This window comes from Callospermophilus lateralis, unplaced genomic scaffold, assembly GCF_048772815.1.
Source record: "Callospermophilus lateralis isolate mCalLat2 unplaced genomic scaffold, mCalLat2.hap1 Scaffold_101, whole genome shotgun sequence".
In the NCBI taxonomy this organism is placed as follows: Eukaryota; Metazoa; Chordata; class Mammalia; order Rodentia; family Sciuridae; genus Callospermophilus; species Callospermophilus lateralis.
In genome coordinates this window covers 4,513,807-4,541,047 of record NW_027510272.1, presented here as the reverse complement: position 1 = coordinate 4,541,047, position 27,241 = coordinate 4,513,807, and the positions used below count along the sequence as shown (strand labels likewise).

The window sequence follows — 27,241 nt, the reverse complement described above, 5'->3', positions numbered from 1 at the left end:
TGCAGCGTGGGTTGTGGTAGGATGCATTCACTTCTCCCCACACTGTTCTGATTGAGCAGCAAAGCATCCATTACCAATACCATATCCAAAGTGACGTTTCCATACAGGCTGCCTGCTGTTTCATTCATAACCACAAAACAGACTGAAATGACTTTACTTCTTTTTACAACTTGCAAAGAGTTAATGGACTGTGCTGGCCCCCTGCCAAAACCTTTAAGAAACTTTATTAATGTGTTATGACTCTGCGACACCATAGTGTGGGATTTTATTGGTTATTCATCTTAATGAATAAAAATATGTATGCACAATTAAAGCCACATTCTCTCACAATTGCCTTCTAATAAATGTTGAGTCTTTGTCAGTGCTCCTCATTGCATTTGCTGATCAATTGTGGTCTTCCTCCTTCTAACACCTGAAGTTATCAGCTGGGCCATAAAATAGACTTTGTTTAAAGAAATACTTTGTATTTGATAACTATGGAAAGACGAAATGGACATAAACAGGTGGTAAAAGTGAAATTTAAAAAGCGTTTATGGTAAAAATCTAGTTATCATCCTCTTTTTCATTTTCTATGTGTTTAAAAGCTGGGCTATGTTGTATTGATTATTCATGAAATAGAGACAACATACTTTTGGTGTAGTTCACATGGGAAAGTGATACTGGATTAAAAGTGATACGCAGCACTAAAAAATATTTCACCTGCCTGTCCGACATGCCAGTTATCAGAACATATTTCATTTGTATCTCTGTACAAATTTTTTGTCCTTTCACCTCTGATCTTTTCTCTTTACCCCTTCAGGGTGAAGTTTAGGAGGAAGGAATGAGGACAGAAGACATATCACACTGCAAACTAAATTATAAAACAGGCTGAATGAATAACTGGATTTAGGTGAATTTAAGGCTGTAGCTTTTTCAGAAAAGACTAATTTTTTCCATCTTTTGGTATTTGTACTTTGTCCCCCCAGTAAGAATACTTTGTGCCTTTATATCTTCAAAACATTTGTTGAATGGTCTTCAGTTTTTCAAAATAACCCCACCTATCTAAAGATGAGGAAAACTTTCGGGGCATTTTTATTTTTTTGCAAAATGATTTTACATTATGGTCCTTGGAGTGGGAGAATTTTATACTACTCCACAAACCTCCAAAAATCTGTGGCAAATAAAAATACCCAGAGAATGAATACATTATACTTCCCAAGTAGTAAAATAAAAATTTAAGCTATGTCTGCTTTTATTAATTTGATCTTAATTCACCCTAACATTTCAAAGACCTAAAGTCATCTGTGGTTTTGCCTCCAGTAAAAATGAGAATAACCCAATTTTCTTGAATTAACACAACTTGGAAATAGTGTCATTTCTTTCTTTTTTTTTTTTTTTTTGGACAGTTTAAGCTTGGTGTTGGAATAGATGCTGACAGAAATGAAAGTCTGAGCAGCCATCAAACTAAACACCTCTGGATGGACCTCTCAGGCTCCCAACTTGTAGACATTGGGCGGATGAGTAAGAACTTGCCTTGAGCTTTAAAGAAATGGCCTACCTGGTGGTCACTAAAATCAGATTATAAATATGAAAATAAAGTTGAAGAGTGATTTTTAAGTGACTTTTAGGGGGATAGAGCTCTCTATGGAATGGGAAGTAATCTTTCTATTTAGATTCTGATCCTTGTCTGCAGCTTGCCATGTTTTCAAGGGGAGTTATGCTGAGACCTTGAACCTTGTGCATTGATAGTTCTGTACTCTGTCGTAACCCATCATCTAGATTGGAGCAAGGGAATATTTTGACCTTGTACTTCTTCTTTGCTTCTCATTTACTGGTATCCAAGGCAGTGGTGAAAATGGTGTTAGTGGATCTTTCAGGGGACAATGCAAAGTGGTTCTTTTCGTAGCCATGTTGTCTTTGTTGGAAACAACAGGTCAGTCCCTGAATCCCAGTTAATTACAGCAGAGACTGTAGTAAGTAATCTTCTCCTAGAAAATGGCACATGGGAGAAATCAGATCGTCACTTGTGAGATGAGACTGAAAGGGGAAAGTACACGACCCTGTGGGGAAGTTTCAGGACTTTGGTGGGAAATTAGGGGGTTTGTGGGGAGTGACCAGGCAGCAGCTTTGAGGAGGGTGTCTGGTGCTCATCTGTGATCATATGCTGAGTGGCTTCGGCTGTGCTGGCCCCTTGCCTGTCTTTGGAGCCTGCTAACAGTCCTCAGCTTGTGGTGTGCTGTGGGCAGGAGGTGTTTTTGGTCTCATCCTCCTCCCGGTTTGTGTATTTTACTAGACCACAGCATAACTTCCAGTCAGCAGCCTCTACTCCTGAGAGGCTTTGTTCAGGCAAATTGGAAAGCAGTGGTTCAGGAAGAAGGGCAATTGACCAAAGAGCCCTGGAATTAGAAAGGTAAAACCTTTAACCAGACTATATAGTTGATGTTTTGTTTGTTTGGTTGGTTTTTTTTTTTTTTTTTTTGGTTTTGGTCTAGCGATGCCACCTGTAATAGGGGAAGGCAGTAATTTAAATTAGGTCTGGAGCTGGCTAATTTGGGTTTAGTTGCTGTTTTTCTTTTCCAGGTATGAGTTGAGCATCATCTGGCATCTTAGAATGGGGATACTCATAATCCCACCCCCACAGAATCATTGTGAGGATGAATTAGAGTATAGTATATTTCCCAGAGTATCAAGACAGCTGGGCTGCGCATGGGGGAAAATGCTCAGGGACTGCCAGCCTTGCTGCCACTGCTGTTCCCCCACAAGATTTTGGCTGATAAAGAGGAGGGTAAACTAATGTCCACACTTGGTGGAGCACTGAGGCTTTCTACAACCAACTGCTGTTGGTCCTCACTGGCATCCCTTCAGGTGTAGATGTCAGTTCTACAGGCATCACACAGAGTGTGGCAACAGGCATCCAAACAGACTTACACAAGGGACAGGCAGAATCTGAAACTGCCTTTTAGTTTTCTTATTGGTGTGTGTGTGTGTGTGTGTGTGTGTGTGTGTGTGTGTAAAGGATGATGTCTTAATCTCATGGCTCCATATGGAATAGCACAGGGTCTCTTTGCATGTTACCTACTGGCGATCAGTGAACATTTATTGAATTTCTCTATTGAGCAGATTATCGTTTTATCATTTTAGAATCTGGAAACTTTCAAGGAAGAAAAGGTAAAAAATTCACAGAATCAGACCATAAATTCTCATGAAAGTATATAAAAATAGCTCAAGTTTTAAGGGTATTAGTTACTAATAATAAGTTACTAATGAAACTAGAGGTATTTTTTTGAACACAACAACTTTGGGTTACCAGTCTGTTAAATGGGCCTGTTGTAATGCAGTTGTATGACTTTAGCTATTCTGATAATTAATTAAACAAAGGCTAAAAATTCCTAAATGTCTTTTACGTAGAATTATGAAATAATGGTGAGAAATTATTCTGCTGTAGAAAGATATAGGGAAAGTATATGTGTACATATCTGTGTTTTCAGGTGAATATTGAAGAATAGACTAGTCAAAATGTACCATTAAAGAGACATTAAACTTGTTTCCTGCCGGGTACAGTGGCACACACCTGTAATCCCAGCAGCTCAAGAAGCTGAGGCAGAAGGATCCCAAGTTCAAAGTAACTCTCAGCAACTTAGCAAGGCCCTCAGCAACTCAGTGAGGCTGTATCTCAAAATAAAAAATTAAAAAGAACTAGGGTTGTGTTTTAGTGGTTAAGTGCCCTGGGTTCAATCCCTGACACCAAAACAAAACAAAATAAAACAACATCTTGCTTCCATTATGATGGGGATTTAAAAAATGAAGTAAAAATTATTAGTATGGCTGTGCTGACTGTGTGGCATATAATAAAAGCTAGAAAGACTTAGCATTTAGTGAGTAAGCACTGTGTACATAATAAATGCTAACAATTGGTGTCATCTTTATGGAATTCATCCTTCACTTCTGAATTGTTTCTCAGCAGAGACAAGAATGTAGGGTTCAGTTGGCTCTTAGAGTTACTGAACAGCAATCACTGCCAATAATGATTCTGTGAGACCCACTGCATCAGGCCTAATGCATCTCTCTTAAACTGTGAAACCCTAAAAAAGAAAAATCCAGTTTCCTCATTATGCAATATTTGGCTACTGTGAACCCAGCATTTTAGCAGGGTTTTAGCAAAAAAGGACAAAGGCAATATACATCTTATAAGAGTGAGGTGTACCTTTGAAGTACTTTCCCTTTGCGGGTTTTTTTTTTTTTTTGAGTGTTTTTTTTTATTCTACTATGAACAGGTCAATCTATCTCATGTTTCATACAGTCCCTCCCTCTCCTTTCTTTCCTCCTTCCTGCTTCCCTCCCTTCCTCCTTCATTACTAACTTCTTGCCCATCCGCCCTCCCTCCCTCCTTCCCTCCCTTCTTTATCCCTCCTACCTCTCTCCCCTCCTTTCTGTCACCCTTTCAATCAGCCCTCCTGTCTTGCAGAGACCATAGATTTTGATCTCAGTTTTCTCAATTAGCTGGGTTTTGTGCCATGAACATAATTAATTCCTCAAATTTTGAGGAGTTCACCATAGAAGGGTAGAAAAAGAATCTGCTTTGTTAGGGTTATTTTAATGATGTAAAAGAAGCATAGCCTTTTATAACAAGGGAGAAGCAAATCCATCTTTCTTTTTTCTTGCTTTCCTTTTGCCTGTGCATAGGCTTTGACAAAGACTGTGGGCCCAAGTCTGATGCTGCCCTCGCAGATGGGAAATATTGGCTTGTGCTTGTCCACAGTGTGTTTTAGTAGGGTCAGAAGTTTGAAACTTTACCCTTTTACACACCATGAGTTGGATTTCTTTCATTAGCAGGAAGCCCGGTGGGCATATGTGTGACTGTAACCTCCAGGTGAGTGAGTGGTGTTCTGTAGCCCACCCTTTGACACCATTTTCTGGCTTGTAGTCTTCCATAATGCTTGGTGGTTATTTTTCTAAATAGTTTTTTAAAAAAATGGGGGTAGGAACTGGTTCTTATGTGGGAAGTGCACTTCCTGGCTTCCCTGAGACAGACTCGGGGGCTGGGCAGAGGCTGGCCTTGCCCAGGCCCAGGCCCAGGCCCAGGCTCAGGCCAGCGACATTTCAGGAGGCCGCTTGGCAGCCATTTTAGATCCTGCCCGCGCAGAGCTCCTGGCTGCCAAAAACTGCAGCCGCTCCGTGCCAAGACACTCTTGGCAGTGGAGATAAACTTTGTAGAGATACACAGTCCAGAAATATCTTATAATTACAAAGCACAGGGGGCAGAATGTTTTTACAATATAGCTGTGCTAATGTAAACATTTAATTTGGCAGCCTTCTCCACCCACTTTTCAATTAACCGGGTTTATGAAGATACTTTAGGTCTGTAATAAACTTTATTGCTACTTCTCTTAGAGTACAGTTTATGAAACACAGATTGGAGGGGCTTTTTTGGGGGGTTTTCCATCGTTTAGGAAATCGCGTTGTGAATGTTATGTTGCCAGTGAAGGGGAAGCGAAGCTTTCTGTCTCAGAAAATGCCACAGGCCTGGCTTTATTGAAACAATTGCTTTGGGGGAAAATGTGGGGGCTGCCTCCTTTGGCTTCTAAAGCAGGCTAGAGGATATTAATAGAAAGAGGTAAAATCACTTATGGAGCTACAAAAAGACACTTGTGTTGGTGATCATTAAAAAAGATAAATGTCCCCTGCAATGCATGAGACTATTTCAGAGATAAATTCCCAGTAACAGTTCTTACAGATATAATTATAATAATTGTGTGATCGCTGTGATAATTATTCTTATAGAGTGAAAGAAATAATTTTCTATCTAAAGTAGCATTCAACTGTTCTGCTCACAAAGCTAGTCAATAGATTCTTTTTTGCTAACCTAAAAAATGGTGGAGGTCATGGAGTTTTAAAGCTAAATTTGGTGCTAATTGATATTGTTAAAAGGAATTTTTTTTCCACCAGGAGTATGACATCACAATTCATGATATCTCTCTGCATAGATTTGCTTATGCATTTCTCAGATAAATTAGAGAAAACCAGGTAAATGCCATACATATGCATGATTTTTTTAAAAAGGAGACAAAAAAGATTTTCAACTCCTAATTTCATATCTTTCTACTTAGCGAGAGTGTTTTGATTATGGCTTTGAAAAGTTAGCTCTCTTTTGTCCTGATGATGGACTCAGTAATAGAAAACCAATTTTTATGATGTTTCTCAGGATGTTGAGTCTGGCTCCATCTCGGTTCTAAAATGGGCTGTGACCACATGGTAATTTTCAATCTGAAAGAATATTCAATTCTCCAGCTCCCCAACTATTCAATATATGTCTCTTAGCTGAGCAATGATAGAGGACAGAGAATTTTAAACCCGTGTTTCAATATTTCATCATCTCATTATTGGATGCTGCTCACTGTGGTATTACCTTCACTCTTTTCTGCTTCTCCCATCCAAACAATGCATTTGTAGCCTGTAGATTTTATCCCCTTAGATGTTTTAGTCAAAACAAACATTAAATAAGTAGAAAAGTTTGAATGTTCCAATACTAAATTTTTGTGTCTGTGTGTAAAATTGCTGATTTATTTTAAAACCATATTAGATGGTGGATTCGACTTATTTCTAAATTTTAAACAGAGCTCATTTTGAGCGTCAGCAAGTGAATGAATGTGAGCTCAGTGCAGATTGAACTGTGAGTTGCATGAAGACAGGACCAAGACACTCAGGACATGTTCCATTCACTATTGCAGAGTGAGTTCCCAGGATGATACAGGGAAGGCCCGTTGTTGATATTTAATCCTTTTTCTAAAGTAAATAAATAGGTAATTGTCCTAAATCATAATCAGAATTTTTGTTTGGTGATGCTGGGGATGGAACCAGGGCCTCACTCAGTAAGTACTCCACCACTGAGCCAAACCCAGTCCCAGAATCAGTACATTGAGTGTTGATTACCCTGAAAGCTGGTAGCTCATTATGACCCTTTCTTTTAGATTGTTTTGTCTTTCTTTGGGGAGTTAATACTCTTCAGCTCAGTTTATTTATGAATAGTATATGTATGATAGCATCCTTTATGTAGTTTAAGTAGATTCCGCAAATCAAGTAAGGTAAATTAGGATACAGGAGATCATAATCTTGGAAGGAAACAATGTATAGGCCACTAACCCAAAATGCAAAATGTTAAAATCTTATATTGGAGGTAGGAGTGAAGTGGTGTGGGCCCCCAAGGGATGGGCTTCTTAGGTAGAGGCAAAGTAAGGTCCAGGAAGAATGTAATAGATAAATGAAATTCAAGGACTTTGAAAGATGAATTAGGAGTTTGTCTAGCATCCAAGAAGGGATGTTTGAGGAATGAAAACCATATGAGTAAAGGTGTCAGGAGGTGTAATTGCATGGCATATTCCAGGAATTTGAAGGGTGCTATAAGTTTAGGTGTTGGGAAGTTGGGTGTAGATGTGATAAGGATAAAGGTGAGGGTTTGGAAGGCTGCACTTAAGAGTTGTAGATTGTTCTAGGCTACACAAAGCTACCACAGTGTTTTAAGGAGAGAGGCAATGTGGTTGCTGGTGGCTGTGAGGAAGATGGAGCCTCCTTACAGTGTGAAAAATGAATCTTGATGGCTTAAGGAGGCTGAGGCAATTATCAGGTAAGAAGCATCAAAGCTCAGTAAGGGACACAGTGGCTACTGGGATGGAGAGGAGGCCTGGTGCTAGAGGGGCAGAGTCTGGGCCAACTGCTGTATCCCAGGCTTTAAGAAGACAGGTTTTGAAGCATGCATGTGTTCTTAGCTCAGGAACTGAGTGGACGTGGACGTGGAAGCCATTGATTGTGAGAAGGTTTGGGTCAGGGAGGCTGAGAGTGGACAGAGGTTGTGTATTAGCAACCTTCCAACAGATTTTGCAGTTAAAATGAGAGTTTAGGGTTAAATACAAAAAGCTGATTGACAAAGACAAAAAGCTAGGCCCATTGGCCTGATTGTGCTAGGGATTGCCAATATTTAAGGGGCCATCAGAAAGAAAAGGAGATAGCCATCAAGATTAGAAAGAAGTCTCCAGAAAGGGAGGCTCAGAAGAAAGGGAGGCTTGGAGAAAGAAGGCTGTCCTGAAGGCAAGAGGAGGGAGAATTTTAAAAAGTTAAGCATCCCTGGGGGCAGAAGTTCATTATGGAGAGTCTGGGAAGGGCAAGGCAAGTTGTGTCTTATAGAAATTGTATCCATGGCCAGGCATGGTGGTGCATACCTGCATGGTGGTGCACCTCAGGAGACTGAGGCAGGAGGATCCCCAAATTCAAGGTAAGCCCTCAGTAGCTTAGTGAGATCCTGTCTCAAAAGAAGAACTCAAAAGAGCTAAAGATATGGCTCAGTGGTAAAGTACTTCTGTACTCAATTCCCAGTACCACCAAAATAAAAATAAAAAGTGATTTTGGAGTTAAGACACATCTAGATTTACTGACCCTGAGCTTTTTGTTGGGCATATGTATTATTATTTTTTCATTTTAGGTGGAGATCAAACAGTATTTGAGTATTGCCCTGTGTTTTTCTCCACAGTATATCTTCACCTAAACAAATTCAGCCATGCTGGTGTCTTGGGTTTCTTAGGATGAATAGTCTGTGGACCTTAAGAAATTTTTGGCAGAAAATGATGGATTATGTTTATTTGTAATCTCTGTCTTCTCCCAATTCTGTGGAGGAAATTTGCACTTTTTTCCATCTATTTTTATCATTGGCCGCTAAATTTAAAGCAGCAGAAGCTACTTTGAAATTTTGGTGAGTTTTTGAGAAGGCACAAACAATTTCATAGAAAATAAAAGGAAATGTGCCCAACCACTGAGCACACCCCTTTAATTGCTCTTACCAAGCCTTCAGACATACCCCTATGGAGAAAATTATGCTCCAGGCCCAGGTCCCTGGATTCATTCACCCTGTTAGCAGCAGCAGTGAGGAGCAATTTATTTGCACAATCCCCTCTGCTCCCCTTCTCTCTGTCTGAGTCCCCATTTTAGCAGTAAAAGACTCAGAAAGTGATGATATTATGCTAGTTCATACAGAATTACATTAGCAAATCTGATTGAGCCAACTAATGTGTAAGTAAAAACAATAGCTGACTGGAAACTGGCTGCAGCTCTGTAGTCTCCTTGATTGAGTATCTTAAAGGGTTTTCTGTTTTTCTTTTCTTTTTTTTTTTTTTTAATGCCTGAAGCCTCCAAATGGACTGATGTTCATACTCAATATGCAATGTTGACTTTGGAGTTTCCTTTGAATGGAAATAAACGAGCAAGTGGAAGGTTTGTTAGTTAAAATCAGAAGCACAGATATATATATATATATATATATATATATATATATATATATATATATATATATATATATAGCCTTTTCACAAAGCAAATTATGTATAGGCGTAATGAGACTGTAGTACATCTTTCCTTTTTTTTTTTTTTAATCTTTCCAGCCCTTGCCATCCTAAGACACTGCCTTACCACTTCCTTAAGGAAACACACACAGGAGCAAATTAAGTTTCCAAAAGTAAAGGAGGATCTTGTTTAAGTAGATTAGCGTCTGGCATACCATTTAACTTTATCAGGCATTTAAGGCAGAGGATGTACACTGTAGCCAGCTGTGACTTGCCAATTAGCTGGGCTTTCCCCACTGTTTCTGGTTTGGCAGGGATGAGGTGGTTCACCCTGCCACACTGCTGCCTGCCAAGGACACATGGCCAGCTCCCTGCTTCCTGTCTTCCTCTTTGTGTCCTGGCCTTGCCTTCCAGGGAGCTGCCAGGATACAGTTGCCCAAAATCTTCCTTCGGAAAGGTCAAGCAACCTCAAGTCACCTATGCCAATATTTGTGTTTTCTTTTTAATCCTTCTGTGTTCGACTTGGAGAAAACTGTACAACTGAACATGCAGAGTGGAACCTAGGGTCACTTCGGATCACTTGGATAAAGCAACGGAACCCAAAGAATCCCTTGGCCAGTCAGGGTATGATGTTTCTGGTAGAATTCTATTTAAAGCTCTGAGAAGTGTGATAGAGTTCAGAATTGTTCAATGTGGATTTGGATTTAGTTGCTTTTTAGGATTCACTATACACAAGTGACTTTGGCCAAAACCGAATCCTGGTGCATTCCATGGAAGGGAGAGGAAGAGAAAAGTGGAGATTGGTTTTGGCTGCAGGAGTGTGTTTTTTGCTTGTTTGTTTTTAGGACTCTAGAGTTGCATAGTATGTTTTGCATTCCAATTTGGAGTTGGTGAGTAAGCATCAGCAGCCAAGTCCCTCATACTCCGTCTGAGAACAATGCAGGAGTTACCTGGAGTGCTTGTTAGAAATGCCACTTTCTTGGCCCTGGCATTGCTGTACAAATCTGTCATTGGGAGTGAATTGTTAATAAAAATCTCAAATGATTCTGATGCTTACCAAAATATGTGAACTCAATGTGTTACTATTTAGAAGATGACAGTAGGCAAGTAGTGTTTATTGTCACGATACAGCAAATTGTCTCACATGTTTTCAATTGATCTTTTTGGATGCCTCATATTTAATTTGAATCTTTAGATTTTATATAAAACACTACCAACTTCAAACACTTTGCAGAAAATTGAAAAATTTCAAAACTAACAATGTAAGAAATCTTATACAAATAATTGTCCTTGATTTAAACCCTAAATTTGAAGATTTTCTATAGGATGTTTTCCATGACACACGGACCCAGCACAAATTGTATACTAAATAAACTCTCGAAGGCCTCTCCCTGTAGACCACATTGTATATGATGTTTCTTGGAGACGTGCAGTGTGATAGGCCTGGTAATGTCTATTTTGAATGGAAAGTTCTGTGTCTCCATTTTTTTTTTCTTAGCACAGGGGGCATTGAACCCAGGGCCTTGAGCATGTTAGGCAAGTGCTCCACCATTGAACTGTACCCCCAGCCTCTCTAAAATGTTGTAATGCAGAACAATTTTATTCCTACATTGAAAAAAATTCCATTTGAGGGATATGGAACTCTTAAAAATGCTGAGCCACCTACTAGTTCTCATGGCTTTTGATAGTTAATAGAAAGGACTGTATGTTCTGCTTGAAGACTCAAGGAAAATCCAATGAGGACCTGATATTCTTTTTTTGGCTTTTTTTTTTTTGTAATAGAACATTTTTCTAAGCTCAGCTTAATTCTCCTGCGTGCCTTTTTGTGCCCTGTAATAGCCATGAACCATTTTTGTCATTGTTTTGAAGAGTTGGACCCAGGTTACCTTTGTGATTTTGCCATTTTTTTCTAATTTATTTCCAAAATTTGCTGAAAACTGCAACCTTGGGGATACCTCTGACTTTCTGACATGACTAACAAACACTACACTAATTTAGAACACATGTTCTGTCAAAGTTTACCTATAGCCTTGGGTTCCAAATTTGCAACTTCAGCATCTTCCATTGAAAGGAAACAGCATATTTTTTCTTAAACTCCTTTTTTTTGCCTCCCCTTGAACTGTAGTCTTTTATAACAGTAATAAGGAAATGTGGTTATGGGTATAATTGCCATGAGGCAATTGTACCCTAGAGGACTGGCAGAATTTTCTTTTCTATATCTCAGGGCTGGGCTCCATCAAGACAATCATTTGCAAATAACTCAATTAGAATAATAACAACAATATCTTTATTTTTATGGCAACTTTCCCCATAGAGAGCAAAGTGCGTTAGAGACTTCCTATCAGATTCCTTGTTCTAATACCCCAGGGGACTGGAATAGATTTAAAAAAAAAAAAGTTTTATTGTAGCTTATTTGAGATAGAGGAGTGAGGCAGAGCAAGGTTAAGTGACATCCCTGAGGTCACAGAGAAAGTCAGTAACAGAACTGCAAGGAGAAATCAAGGTTTCCTGTTACTCTGCAAGTTATCAAGCTGCATTCTTTCCTGGCCATTGTGAAAGATCAAAAAATAAAGCCCAGCCTCTTTTGGGTTTGTAGAATAATGTGGGTGAAAGTGCTTTGAAAATCCTGAAGGTATTGTTGCTATCTTTATCACTTAGTTCAAATGGAAGGTAACAAAGAGACTCATTATTGTTATCTAGTTGTTCCAATACATATGAAATGGATTTTACACATTGCTGATTGTGCAAGTCCCAAACAACTAGTTGTCTTCATCATTAATGAGGACTAATGAAAAATTGCATTTACAATTCTGAATTTTTAAAAAATTTCATGAGGTTGACTACAAATCCAGAGATCCAACTTACTCTGCTTAAACTGCAAACAAAAAACTTATCTAAGTAGACTGATTGGTTGTTTTTTTTTCAAGGTTTTACTTAAAACCTTAGTTCTGAAATGCGTATGATGAATTTAGGGCTTTGCTTTATTTTTTTTTTTTAATTTTTAGTGGAAATTGGAAGATTGGGAGTAAAATTGCTACTCATCTTCCAACCTGATTTCAAGGAGCCTTGGAGGACACGTTCTCTGGGGAATAGACACAATTAACTCGATGTTCTTAATTACTATTGTTTGTTTTGTGGTTCAAAGTGACATATTTTGGTATAGGGCTGTTGGCTGAAGTGTCCAGTGGCAAGGGAGGGCTGGGAGTGGCAGCCTTCCCTCCTTGGATAGGGAACCTCTTTCTACAAACTCGGAGCTGAAAGGTATAATTGCCTCCAATTTTATCACACCTTGCCTTCTAGTGGAAATAATGAGAAGTTAGGTAAAGTATAAATATGTTTTTTTGTTTTTTTCCCAATAAGCTCTCTCTTTGATTATCGAAGGGCTAGGGTGAGTTCTTGTTTCTTTACTCTATCCCAGGTGAATGAAGCCATCATAGCTCCTCCCTGGGCGTCTCTTGGGAGGAACGATGGCCTTGAGACTCTTGGCATCACTGCACCTCTTAATGCTTAATGAATGTTCAGCCGAAAACCAATCCAGGTAAACAGGTGAACAGAAAATAAAAGTTCAACACGTGTGAACAAGTCTGTAAAACAACATAGCGAAACAACACCCATCCCTGCGAATGGACTAAGGGGATAGGTGCCATGCTCTACCTGGCTATGGGATTATATCAGCTATTTAGTCTGTTTTTATAATTACTGGATGATGTTCACAGAGAACTTTCAGTTCTTATTTTGTTACCGTGAATTTATTTTTTGCAAAGGAAAGTTTTAAATAACATTTTCTTAAGCTACCCACCCCTCTTTCCTTCCAAATGCCCTCACGGGATTCTTTTTTCTCTCCTTTGTGTTGTCTGTTGTATTTTGGTTTCATGGTGTGGCATGAAACATATCCAAACTGCAACAGCAGATTCCTGCTCAGTGAAAGAAATCTTGAGCAGAGTTGTCACTTTAGAAACACACTGATGGCTTTGAATGGAAACCTAGTGAGAGGAGGAAGCTTTGGCTTTGGGATCCAGATTGGGGTGATGGAGTATTTGTATTCACGTTGGGTCTGGAAACCTGACTGCACAGCAGCCATTTATATTGTCATTGAATAAATAAACCTAAATAAATGAAAATGAAGACACAGCCCAAGAAAAGTCTGCTCATTTGTAGTTTAGACTTTCAGGTAAAGAACAAATTATCCTTTGCTTTGAGAGTCTCTGTTATGTGTCCTTACAAAAGTAGCTGGTTCTTGTCCTGGCTTTGCTTCATTACTCTTTAGATAAAGGATTTGCTGAGAAATAGGATATTTTGTCAAGAAGATGAAAAGAGACAAGCACTGTTTCTTACGAGTATGGCAGGAGGGCAAGGAGCTGTGTTCCTTTCAGGTAGGGCCAGAGCTTTGCAGGTTGGTGATGGGAACCAAGCTTTGCTATCTTTAGGGGGTTTAAATTCTGCCTTGTTCAGTTGTAGCAAAAGTCCTTAACCCCGTCTAGCAGTTGATTGGTCTTATAAAGTAAATTATGTTTAGTCCGATTCTTGAGCAGAGAGAGATGCCATTCACTTTCCCTAAGACCTCATGGCATTCTCAGCTAACATGTTCCCACTTGAGCAGGTCTCTGAGGATGAGATGTCCTTCCAGGCCAGGGTGGCACTGACATTTAACCTTAGGGGTAGTGTGTGAAAAGGTACAATGCACCTTAATATTAAAAAATCAGCCCGGTGCAGTGGTGAACACCTGTAATCTCAGTGACTTAGGAGGCTGAGCAGGAGGATTGCAAGTTCAAAGCCAGCCTTAGCAACATCGTTGAGGTGCTAAGCAACTCAGTGAGACCCTGTCTCTAAATAAAATACAAAGTAGGGCTGGGGATGTGGCTCAGGGTTAAGTGCCCCAAAGTTCAATTCCCAGTACTTCCCTGCCAAAAAAAAAAAAAAATTCACTTGCATGTACACTGTTTTAATCTCACTATTCTCCAGTTCTATCTGTTGTGACATATGTAAGGGGAGATTTTGTGCTAATTAACTTTTAACAAAATCCTCTAATATGTTGTCTGAAGGTGGAGGTTGCTATTCTTTGCTCTATTAGCTTATTTCTAAGATGCTTCTTTAAATCTCTTTCTGGTTCAGTGACATGTGTCATAGTTTCAGTTATCTGCATGGTATATTGTAAACAATTAAATCTCTCATCTCAGTTTAAACTGCAACATTCATTTCTGTGGCATGGTCCTGAAATAACAAAATACACATATAGAGTGCATTGGAAGAACTGGGATAATCTTTTATTTCTTCCTATCATCTTTTTCATTGAAGGTTTAAGTTTCAAATATTAGGTATCTGATGAAAACCTTGTTAAAAAGGAGATTAACTTTTCTTCCTGGCTTTGGGCTTCCTGTGCCCCACCCTCACTACCAGAGAACGCCCAGGGTTGTTTCCATCTTGTGGTCTCAGCATTATTCCTATGGTTTTTAATGTCTTTGCAGTGTATCTATTTTCATACTTTGGAGGTTTTCTCTTAGTTTATGTCACACTATAATTTTCTCATTGGGAAAAAAGAAAAGGAGGCAGGAAACACTAAAAGTATAAGCTATTGCTAGACTCACTTCATGCCTATTTGGACTCCATTTTCTTTTTTCAATAAATATTTATTTAAATAAAATTGCAAATTTTGTGTTATATGATGGAGGTTGATTAGAGTTCAGAATCAGGTTTATGAAATTCAGTAGACACCAATTTTCAGTTTGATATAATCTCCACATGATATTTGGTGGTAACTATCACAAACTGTTTCAAATTTGACAGTGATAAAATTGGTGGGGGGAGGTTCAAAATAATCGAGAGAGAGAAAATACAGGACATAGGAGTATCGAGTAGTGCTGGTGGCTTAGTGTGCACACCAGACACCAGCAGCATCCTATTAAAGAGTTTTGTCAGAAAAAGCTGGCAACACGTGAACTAATGGGATGTGTTTTCTGTTATGTCACTTCCCTCTAGCAGGGCTATTATTTAGCACAGTTTAAAACACTGAGTGCGTGGGTACTATTTGCATTTGTGATGGTAAATTTTCCTTACAGTGAATTTGTATACTTACCTCTATATACAAACATCAATATTTATATGTCAGTTTTTATTTGTATTCCAGTAAAGCATCAGTGACTATACAATTCTGGTAGAAGAAAATGCTTTTGTCTCTTCTTATTTTATCATTTTTCTTATGTGAAACTGATGGATGTCAAGTGAGGTCTTGTGAACTACTTCTTAGAGAAAATGGTGATTTCTCCTTTGAAGTAAGCATTTCTTATGTGATGTATTTTGCTGTATATTTAAGATAACCACTTGGGTATCTCCACATGAGACAGATACTCAGACAATTGATGAGAATTTTAAAGTTTTTTGTGTCATGAGGTCTGAGTAAACACATAACATTCTATAAAAGCAGTCAAACTCATACTTGCTTCAGACAAGGAGTATATATCATATTTGTAGGGAAAACACAGACAGGAAAACTTCTGCCAGGTATTTCAATAGAAGGAATTTTTCATTATATCATGGTTATTTGATTTTTTGGAAAATTCTTGGATATGTGAAAAATCTTAGATATGAGGTAATCCAAAGAAGAAATGGTATATCTGGATGGGTATTATTGGGGTTATCAGAAAATCTTCTAGAAGACTGTATTTTGAGCTTAGCATTGAAAATCTAATTTTTTAAAAAATTTTTTATCTTCATGTAACAATATCATGCTTTGGGATAAGTGATTTCATACTTAGGACTGAATGGTAGAAGTGCTATCTTACCTTTTAAAGGCAATCATAAATCATTGAAAGTGTTAATATTCTAAATGTTATCATAGTTCATCTGTATAATATTATTTAACTCTATTATGTGACATTTATTTTGGAGTGGTAAATACGTCAAACTTCAAAAAAACATATCCGTCAAAGTCATGAAAAGTAAAACTTCTGCCAGGTAGTTCAATAGAAGAATTTTGCGGGAAGGACCAGTTACAGTGATCTTAGAAGAACCCAAGAGCCAAATGAACAGTAAGGCAACCCAGCCTCAGCATCCATAGGAGTCAACCACCACAAGTAGGCTGTAAGGGTCAAGAGAACAGGTGTTGTTACTATAGCCCTTGACCTGGAGCTGCCCAAAGGGAGTGTGAACCTCACAGGGAGGAACTTGTCCAGTGGAGAATTAGTTGACAGTTTGAAGACACCTGCTGAACATAGAGGAGAAGAGAAATATCTTCCTTTATCTTTTATTCAAATTTTCACACTCCTGATGGTTGGACTTGGTCTTGAAGTCTGTTGTTAACAGGACTGGAAAAGGTATTCTTCAGGAACGAGTGAGAGATGGATCGAGGACAAGTTACCATTCCATAGAAATCCTTATTTTGAGTGGTGGGTAGTGGTGCATGCCTGTAATCCCAGCGGCTCAGGAGGCTGAGATTGGAGGATTGTGTATTCAAAACCATCCTCAGCAATGGCTAGGTGCTGAGCACTCAGTGAGTCCCTATTTTTAAATGTATAACAAAATACTGGCGGGGATGTGGCTCAGAGGTTGACTGCCCCTGCATTCAATCCTCAGTACCCAATCGCACCCCAACCCCCAAAAGAAAAGAAATTCTCATTTCAAGGAAGCAGTAGAGGGAAAACATTCATTTGAGGCAAGGATCCAGTTTGTATGGTATCATTCGTAAGTCTTATCATACCATTGTTTCCTACTGATATTGCATATTATGTTACTGATTTGTTTTTAATTCTACCTGAAAATCTAGTTTATGGCTTTTCATCTTTTCATTATAGCATGATTATTTGATCTTTTTGAAAATTCTTGAATGATCTTCATTAATTTTCAGACTTTAATATGCTTTAAATGTCAAGAAAAATCGGATTTTCTTTAATTAGAACCAAAATTTAAAATCCAAACCAACAATTGATAGGTTCAAATTGTTCCTGTGGCAACTAACCTCTGATAAAGAATTATGGAGAACCTCCTTATTCTCATTTCCATCTTTTAGAGGTAGCAAGAGGCAAAAGTCCAACTGCCCTTGAAATTAAGCACTGTCTACAACTTGAAAATAATGATGTGGTTTCTTGGTTCTTTTGTGATTTTATTGAAGGTTGGTGTGCAGCATAGTTTATTTTTTGACTGGAAGGCAATATGAGTTTTGAAAGGACAGCATAATAATCAATTTGGAAAAATGAACATTAGCCACACGTAATGTTATGTGCAATGAAAACAATCTTTATGGGATCATGGGAGATGAGTCTGTAGTAAAAAAGTTTGAAGTTGGTCTCTGTTAAAATTTTGTCACATCTGGAAGGCATTTGATGTGTAAGATTACATAGGTTTGATACCATTCAGGGTTAAGACATATGGATGGGACATTATGCAGAAACTTGCTCTTTTTCATTCTTTTTGGATTTAGCATAGAGATTTTTGAATCATAAGGAGTCGATTTGAATCTCTCTTAAAGATAAAATGAGTAACATGACACAATGGGAGGAATTTTGAGCACATGGTACACAGCTCTGCATCATTATGCTTTCAGTTCCCTTTTTTTTTAATGGTCATAGTCAGTGGACATGCCTCTCATCATTATTTTTTTTCTCATTTCCCAAATAACCATAGTAAGGAGTAGTGGATTCCATGGTGGGCTATAGGAGACTCTTTAATATTCTTGGTTAGAATTATTTATATTTTAAACCTTTCTCCTAAAGTGTCCATGCAAAAAAATATTGTCCCCCCATAATTTTTGTATCTGTCAGGTTGTAAACTTTTCAGAGTTCTTTCAAACATTACTCCTTTTAGTAAAATAATCTTGACTTTCCCTGTAAAAAAATGAAAAAAATCGGGTTAGCTATGTTTTGTTAGTATTTTATCAATATAATTGAGTTACTTTCCTCTTATGCAGAGTTTTAATTTGCAAAAGGAAGTTACTATCTTCTCATTTGTTTCCTCATTTTATCCCTTTCAAAAATGTTAGCTCAATGATGTATTATTCCAGTAGTTTTATTCCTGGTAAATTGGCTTTTGCCCTGAAATCATGGGGACAGACGTTCTTTGAAGGACTTACCAAGGAACTGTTGGAACATTTAATATCATTATCTGCCACATCAGCAAGCTTCCTGTTTCATCAAGTGACTTCTCTGGTTTTTTTCCTCCAATATTATGATAAAGGTATTGTATAAAAAGAAACAATCATGAGTGTCTGACATACAAATCTATTTTCCCTTCATAGAAAGTATGCTGTTTGTAGTGCCACTTTATTATTCAGTGCAGTTCATGCACCTTTGGATTAAGTATATACATTTATTTTTATATGAATAATATCATCAATGACTGAAGAGCCATGATTTCAGAATAAAGCAAAGACTAGTTAACTAATATAAGATAGAGTTTCCCATCCAGTTTCCTTTCTCTAAGCTCATCTAATGATTTAAACATAAACGTTTTAACTACTTGGCAAAGTATCTTTTTAGCTAACTGAAAGGAGAAATCTGTGTTCCAGTAAAAAAACCAAATAAATATATCTTTTCAGAAACACATTTCTACGCTGTAATAAATATTGAAAGGAAAAAAAAATAAGAATGTGACTTTTTTGGTCATTAACTGAATCAACTGCTGCATTTGTGTTTATAGAGAGGTTACAGACACTTAAAATTAGAATATGCAGATAACCAAACAACTCAAAGTTATGATTATTATCACTGGCCTTTTATTTATAATGGGAGGAATAAAAAATGTTTTATCATTCATCATGCTGTTCACTGTAAAATGGTGGTTATGGTAGAAATTGAACATTGACTATATGCCAGAATTCTACCAAGTAATGAATAAAACTAACATAAATGTTGACCCCATGGATTTAAAAATGTAGCAGGGGATTTGGACACTAATCAGTCCTTTAGCTACCTATGTTGTTGGTGTTTGCAAGGGGCTGTTCAGAGTGAAAATAGAGGAGGACTAATGAGGTAGGCTTTTTTTTGGGGGGGGGGACTAAAAAAATGTATTTTAAAAATATATTATAGACTTTCTCTACAAATACTTGTCCATATTTTCACTGCCATATGAAGTTTTTTCCCTCTTTTATTTCTAATCCATTTGGAAATGATTAAGACTAAAACTTTACCTTTTTTCTTATCCAGTTTTAAGTAACTGGGCAAGAGAAAAACAGACTCAGTCATCAAAGAGTTTCCTTAGGATAAGAGGCTGGTAGTTAATGAATGGGACCCAGGAGCTCAGACTCTCCAGTCAGTTTGGAGAGAACATACCCTGCTCTTGAGAAGTAAAGATGGCGAATGAAGTATTAGAAAGTATTAGAATGAAGTATTAGAAAGTATCTGGGTTTAACCTACATATATAGTATTATATTAAGTTTGGGGAAAATACATGAAATGACATAGCATAGAAGGGCCATGTGTGCACAGGAGTGTGTGGGACAAAACAAAGCAGCTACATGGGTCAGTGTGCTAAATGGTGTTAAAATAGCTGTTGAGGACTTTGGAGGTAAAACAGCATTTATTTTTCCATTCTTTCTTCTTAAGAGAAGCATTAGGACTAATAGGATCATAAACATTGCCTTTCATTTATGTTGAAATTCTGCATTGATTTTTCAGTTTCCTCCCATAATTATGTTTTTGAATCTGATGACATTCTGGTTTGCATTTCAAGATTCCTGTCTCACCAACTTTTGCTTTGCACTACATACATTGCTATAAAATGCAGGTTTCTTGGTTTCCAAGGGTCGGGGGAAAGTATATTACATAGTTATAGTTGAAATTCAAAATGTCTCCCAGATGGAAAAGACAGAACAATCATCTCATCTTTTCCTACTGGATCTGGCCAGGTTTTGGAAAGGACTTCATTATTTTCATGTGGCAAACTGCATTGGCAAATCGTTCCTTAAAGTACGCAGTGGCGTGTTCATCTAATATTATGAGATATGGGCAGCATTTATGAAAGATTATAAATCTTACAACTCTCTTCAGAAACTTAAAATACAGCTGGAAATGTTTTGCTTCCAACAAACATGCAATCTTTATAAAATTGGAAAAGAAATGTTTTGAATAAATAATGTTTTAGTTTATTTCTCTCTAGTGTGAGAACTATTTTTTTAGTCAAAATCATGCCATAAAACTCCTCCCTCCCCTACTTTAACACCCTTGCCTCTGTATTTATATTATGCTGGTGCATTTAATTTTTTTTAAGTATGCCAGATTGCTTTGCCTTGCTTTTAAAGATAGAAAACTGGATTTGCTCCCAGGGACTCTTTCCCTAACTAGGCCAGTTTAAAAGCTAAACAAGAATTGAGTCAGTTAATTAATTTAAATGAGATTACAAATCAAAAACATATTATGCAATCTTGATTTAATTACCACATTTTATTTACTTAATTGAAAACACACTGTAGAAAGTTAGCAATCTTGACAATGACCAGTGTGGTGTCTTTGTATTCTATAGGTTAAAAGCGATGCAAGCAAGAAGTGTAGGTGATCCTGATTTTGACCTTTGGTTCACTCAATCCCTGGATCAGTAAATGGTCATTGACTTAGTCTTAGGGCAGGAAGCTCAGATTCGACCATCCTAGACTTCATTTGTTGGTCTTGGTGCTAGTTGATGAAGTACTGCAACTCTCTGCTCTTGGATGTCAGCAGGGTGACACTTTTCCTCAGGTGTATTCCTGTTTGCTCTGGTCAGTAGTCCCCTGTTGTGGGCATAATTGGCTCTCATACCCATTTGTCATTTTTTTCCCTTAAATTTCAGTAGTCTTTTTTAAAATTTTTTATTTTTTAATTAATTCCCTATGGGCAAATTTCAGTCTTGAGCCCAAACAAATCCTTATTTTAATCCTTGGGATATGAAATTTGGAATCTAATCTTCCTGTAAAGCAAAAGTGACTCTTTAAAGAAAGTTTAATAAGGGAACTAGTGGAATATATATGGATAAGGAATAGGATATATTACATATTGACTCTTTTGTTCTATATTTTCCTTTGGTTAATGAAATTACTTTATCTGTAAGGATTCTCAACAGAATAAGTTATTTTAAAACTGAGTTTTGCTAAATCATATATTTAAAAGTCATTGTTAACCAATAGAAAGGGTAACTGAAGGTACAAGCCTTCAGACATGAAGTAAAATAGATTGAAAGGCATCATTCAAAATATGTGGAAAGCCATATTTCCCAAATATTATTTTGGTTCTGCCAAGAGTATTTAAAGAAGTTTGATTTCTCTTCTTGCTCACAATTGAGCTTAAGGGGGGGGATACAAATGCAGCAAAAACATGTCAAGGACTCCATTAGCAAGTAATAAAGTTCATGCTTCCCACATATAGATTGTTAACCAAGTTTTGCAATGACATGAACTCCCAATAAGAGACAAGAGTAGAGAGAAGCAGGAGAGAGACAGGGAGATAAGGGGAAAGAATCAGTGAGCATTTCCCACACACTTAATGAAAGACAAGAGGGCACTTACCTGGTTTTCCCATGTATCTTTGTGTTATTTTAATAAACATTTAAAATAAATACTGTAAAACTATAATTTTGTGTCACCCCAGTTGATAAACCAGCTCTTCATTAAAACTGAAATAGTGTTGTCACTGTATTGGAAAGAAAAAAACATGGCAAATTATGTAATAGTAATTGTGATTATATAAAGCTCACTCACTAGAAATCCCAGGGAAATCAGTCCTGACACTCAGGGAACTGCCAAGAGCAAGACACAGTGCTGTGGGGAGGAGGGTGCGGGGTGAAGGAGGAAGACCTGCCCAAGGAGAAGCATTCTCTCCCCATCTTTAAACAGTACATGTTTTTGTCTTTTCTGTTTCCCTAGTATAAAGTGCGTGCATTTGTATCCCATCCTTCAAGTTTTTGCTTTTTATATCTTGACTTTTCTTTCTTAAGTGATTCTTTTTGGCATGCTATGTATTGAATTTGCACAAATATACAATTCTAGTATGTTAGCAATTAATAATGTTTTAGAGAGAAAGAAGCAGACTGTTCTAACCCTTAAAAAAAAATCTCCTGGTATTCTTTAGTTGACAATGGGCTATTTCTTCACCTGCTTAAGGCAAAGGAATATGACAAAGGGCTCTTTATGACATGATGACTAATTTTAATTCTAGCAAGAGGCTATCTGTAGGTTAACAGGTTACCGGTTGGGTTTCATTTACTCTTCTGATATCCCTTGATATAAAAGCTATATTGTTCTAGAATCATATAATTTTAGAGTTAGAAGGGACTTGACAATTTGCCTTGTTCAGTCCCTTCTTTGCACCCAAATAATTGTAAATTAAAATCGTGTTTCTCAAATTTGGTTTTCCTGTTGGTACTTAAGTCATGGTGTCAGAGAATAAAATGAGCCCCTGTGATAAGTTTCACTCAGGAATAGAAAAGTAGTCTATATAATGTAGGTCATTAAAACTTCTTGGCTGCCTCTGTGCAAATTGGGGACCTTCTTCCTGATACCCCAGTAAACACCTCCTTACTCTGCAGGAGAGCAAAAATTGATCCCTGATGCAGAATAGTTTATCTCATACCCTCACTCCAATTTCATTCTTCATTTCTTTTTTTTTTTCATTATTTAAATATACATTGGGAAGAAGGGAAGCAGTACCAGCCCTTACATTAGCCCGGAACACTCAGGCCTGGGAAGCGCGCATCTGTTCCTTTTCCTTACCACAAAAGGTTTATCTGTATGACTTCTAATGTTGTTTTTGTGCTGAGTGGCATACCTAGTCTTTCTTCTTTGTGCATATATCTGTAGTTTACAGACCAGTTGTTTTTATTTGGCTTTACCAAATGTGACAAGGCCTTATCCCCAAACTTAAGGCTAAAAGACTAAATAGCGCAGCATCTCTGCCATTATGGAGTTCAGAAGCCAAAAAAGGGATGACCTTCATATGAAGACTTAAGGGAGGGGGAAAAAAAGCAGTTAGAGGCATTCTGTGCAAGACCCTGAGGCATGAGTGCTGGTACACTCAAGGGTTCTGAAGGCTAAAGTGTGACTCAGGGGTTGGTGGGGCCAGATCAAGTTACCTTTAGTGACACATTAAAAAAACTGGAGTTCTTTCTGTGGGTGTTTGGAATCCATGTGAAGTGTTTTTTTTTTTTTTTAAGCAGGGATTTAGCCTAATCAGTTTGGGGTTTTATAAACATTGCCTTGGTGGCAGAGTGAAATATGTACTAGGTTGGGAGATCATGTTATTTTTCAAGACCTCACTTCTAGGGTGACTTCCATCTGATATCTTTTATGATGTATTCTTGCCCACCCTTACCAAGAAGAGTCAATTTTTTCTTCTGGATATATACTCCTTTGTATCACAGTGTTTTTGTTTTTTTCAATTTAAATTACTTGTTAACTTATAAACAAATAATAAATTATACATATTTATGGGGCACCATGTGATATCTCAATATAGATATATCTTTTATAATGTTTTAATCAGGTTGACTTTCTCAAACATGTATCATTTCTTTCTGTTGAAAACATTCAAAACAGTTTCTTCTAGCTTTCTGACATATATAGAACACTATTGATGTCTATAATAATCCTATTGAGCAATAGCATACCAGGGCTTCCTACTCCTATCTTACCATAACCTAGTACCCACTGATCTACCTTTCCCTAGGATTTTCTAATTTGTACATTCCTATCTCATTGGGTCATTTTTAAACTTCTAGAAGGCATATGATCTATATTATTTTATAAAACAATACTTCAAAAGACCATTATTATAAACCAAAGGAAAATTATAAGCACAATGGAAAAAAGGAGTGTGTGTCACACAGTACTAAGCATTTGGATATAGACAGTGCTCCATATATCTCATGATTTCTCTTTTAATTGATATCTACATTAATGAAATATTTTCCAATTTTGATGATCTACTTACCTCAGAGAGTTGCATTTTATTCACACCAGAAGGTTAGTGTTTAGTAACATTTTATACACCATTACTTATACACCATTATCTTATATTTATTATATTATCTTTTTTGACTTCTGCCAGGCTAATTGGAAAACATTAGGATTTTCTTTGTTTAGCAGAGAGAATCTAAGCTACATTTGAGTTAGAATCAGCCTCTCTAAAACACATCAAGTTGTGTATAGAGTTCAATGACAATAATTATAATTAATTTTCTGCTTAGGTAGAGAGAATAGCTAAAAGTTTTTTTTTCCCCCCAATTCTGAAACAGGTTTAGAATGCACTGGTAAAGGGAGGGAAGGTGAAGTTCCCAGGAACTGCAGGATCATTTGGCTTTGGGTCATTTCAAGATTTCATCATGACCACTCAAACAGCAGTGTGTCTGAGCAGGTGGCTCAGAGAGGGGAAATGCATATGACCCTGGCCATTTAGGTCATTTTGGTATCCCAGGGTTTTCCATAAAACTGATTCATTAGGAAAGCCTAAGCACTCCTTGGGTAAAGCTAAGACATTAGAATAGCCATAAAAGATTGACTGCTTTTTAAAAAGGACTGAAGAAAAGTTATAAGAGTTTTCAGGGGTGTGAACAGTTCCAGATTCTTGGAGAATCTTTAACCTGGCAGAGGGAGGAGTTGATTGAATTTTAGAACTCTCTTCATTCATTGTCTTCTTTTCCTAAAAGAATAACTTCATGTTTAAATTCACACTTGTAAACAATAAAGAGAACAGAGTGCTGTGGTGTGCACTTTTGGTGCCTGCTACTCAGGAGGTTGAGGCAGGAGGGTCACTTGAGCCCAAAAGTTGGTGGCCACATGGTGAATCCCATCTCCAAAAGAAAGACAGAGAGAGAGAGAGAGAAAGAAACAGAGAAGCAGGGGTGGGAAGCATGGGCCTAACCCTCTTACATAGAATCCCAGGCGGGCAAACATGTCTCCATGTTCAGTAGATCCACAGACGTTTTTAGATGCTACCACTGGACTGGACACAAAATATTTGTATATCTTTTCTCTTCTTCTTCCTGAGAGTTAGTCCATTAAAAATTCTAATCCTTCTTTAAAATGTGGCTTCATGTTTAATAGTGTCTTTCATTTGTTGATTATGTAGGACTGGTGTGGACCAGGGTTTGATGCATGATATGTCGTGATCTTTGCAGTGATCTGAAGTAGGCAGTAGGATTGCAGTTTTCAAGATCAGAATGCAAGGCTCCAAGAGATCGGAGATCTTTGTAATTCTGTACAGGGTCACACAACTATGAGGAACAGAGCCAGGATTCACTCCAGCATGCTAAACGCACCCATGCACGCACGCGCGCGCGCGCGCGCACACACACACACACACACACACACACACACGGTGGGGAAACTTGAGCAAAGTGGTGGAAGTGGTTAAATAAAACCTTTGAGTATAGAGTAATTTGACCTAGGTGGTGAATTGGAGGGTTTTAGATGTGGTCTGAATAATTCCTTCTCTGAAGTCAACCACAATAACAGTTCATTTTGGTTTCTCTGCCAACTGCGACTCCCTGGTTACTTCCTTTTCCAGCAGTTGGAATTAAGTGACCAATATAAGGTGACATAAGAGTTAACAGTAGATTTTAAATAATTTCAGAATTTGCTGTCTGAAAATTAAGTGTTCTGTATTTACTTGCATAGGGGTCCTCTTCTGTGTTTTGGGGACACAATATATGCTATTTGGCTTCATAAGAGGCACAGGCTTTGGAGTATGAAAGAGAACCTGTCATTGCGCTTTAGTAAACACCAGATCATTTTAGAAAGTGGAATTGTTACAGAAAGCAATGTGTGACTCAAATTTAGGGTCCACTCAGTTTTCTCTCAAATACTTGTGGGTCTTTTTCTCCCTTCCCTTCCCTTTCTTTGTAAGTCTATTTGTTCAATTGAATTTGGCCTGCAGTTGGAAATGGGAACACAAAGTAATTTAAAGAAAAAAAAATCCCAAATAGGATGTTGTGGTAATAGGGGATGCCATTGTGTTAACTGAATACTTTCTTAGGAATGGAAGAGACTTTCATTCTTTATTCTACTGGACCCAAACTTTAGCCACAGATAGTGGGAAAGTTATATGGTGCCACTTTGTCATTGATACAACTGAACATAATAAAGCTCATGTACTTAACTCCTGAATTAAGACAGCTGTTGCAGCTTGCCTAAGATAACAATTTTAACGTACCTTATGTTGTGTCATATCTAGTTATGCATATCTAGACTTTCATAAATGTGAGGTAGCTGTAGAGAGAAAAATTAACAGTTGAGGGTCTGGACAGTGGGTATGCAATGCATTGCTAAGAACTCGTCTCCATGTTACAATCACTTGAAAAATTGAATTGTAATGTAGTATAAATGCTGAAAGGAATCCATCAGAGGAAATCAGGGCAAAAATAGACAAGATTGTAGCAAAATAGTATAGGTTGTTATTTTCATGTAATGATTGTACTCTGAGCCTGGAAGATGTCTAATATTTAAAGGAAAGGTTGCTCTCTGGAGCTCAATTCCAGAAAAACTAATAGAAGAATTCATGGGAGATGAGAGGTGAGATTTTTCAAGAGCACCAGTCTGAAGGAGACTGTAGTCAGAGCATGGAATGCAAGAGTGGTTCTTTTCAATTCTTTATTTCCATACTTCCATACTTCCATTTCCTGAAATCAGGAACTAGTTGGAGGACAATGTGGAAATCACTAAATATGTTTGCTAAGATTTCACAAAATCTGTTTTGGATGGGAAAAGCTAAAAGACAAGGAAATGGGATGAAGGGTAAAATTCTGCTTCCAGGCTTAAATCTAAGCTACCAGGTATGTAGCAATGGGCTGAAGTAAATAACCAAGTTTGATACTGGGGAAGGAACCAGCAGGATGTTCTTGCATTAATAGTAGAAGTAGCAGTTGCAGTGTGCTAATCACTTACCTGGAGGAACAGAGTAACCCTGATTAAAGGAAAAACAAAACAAGCAAACAAACAAAAAAACCCAGCATCTGACATTTCAGCTTAACCAAGATGAAATACCTTT

At 37.6% G+C, this 27,241-nt stretch overlaps 1 protein-coding gene across 1 annotated transcript in view; it reads left to right on the top strand.

Annotated features, from left to right (window-relative positions):
• The first annotated feature begins 476 nt into the window (after window positions 1-476).
• LOC143639946 (nuclear factor 1 B-type-like) overlaps window positions 477-27,241 on the top strand; it is a 120,839-nt gene continuing 94,074 nt past the window's right edge. Inside the window, exons 1-6 of the mRNA XM_077107969.1 lie at window positions 477-506; window positions 1,386-1,500; window positions 4,813-4,849; window positions 5,010-5,154; window positions 6,087-6,147; window positions 9,834-9,929. Of these exons, the coding sequence (XP_076964084.1) occupies window positions 477-506; window positions 1,386-1,500; window positions 4,813-4,849; window positions 5,010-5,154; window positions 6,087-6,147; window positions 9,834-9,929 (484 nt within the window). The remainder of the gene's footprint in view (window positions 507-1,385; window positions 1,501-4,812; window positions 4,850-5,009; window positions 5,155-6,086; window positions 6,148-9,833; window positions 9,930-27,241) is intronic.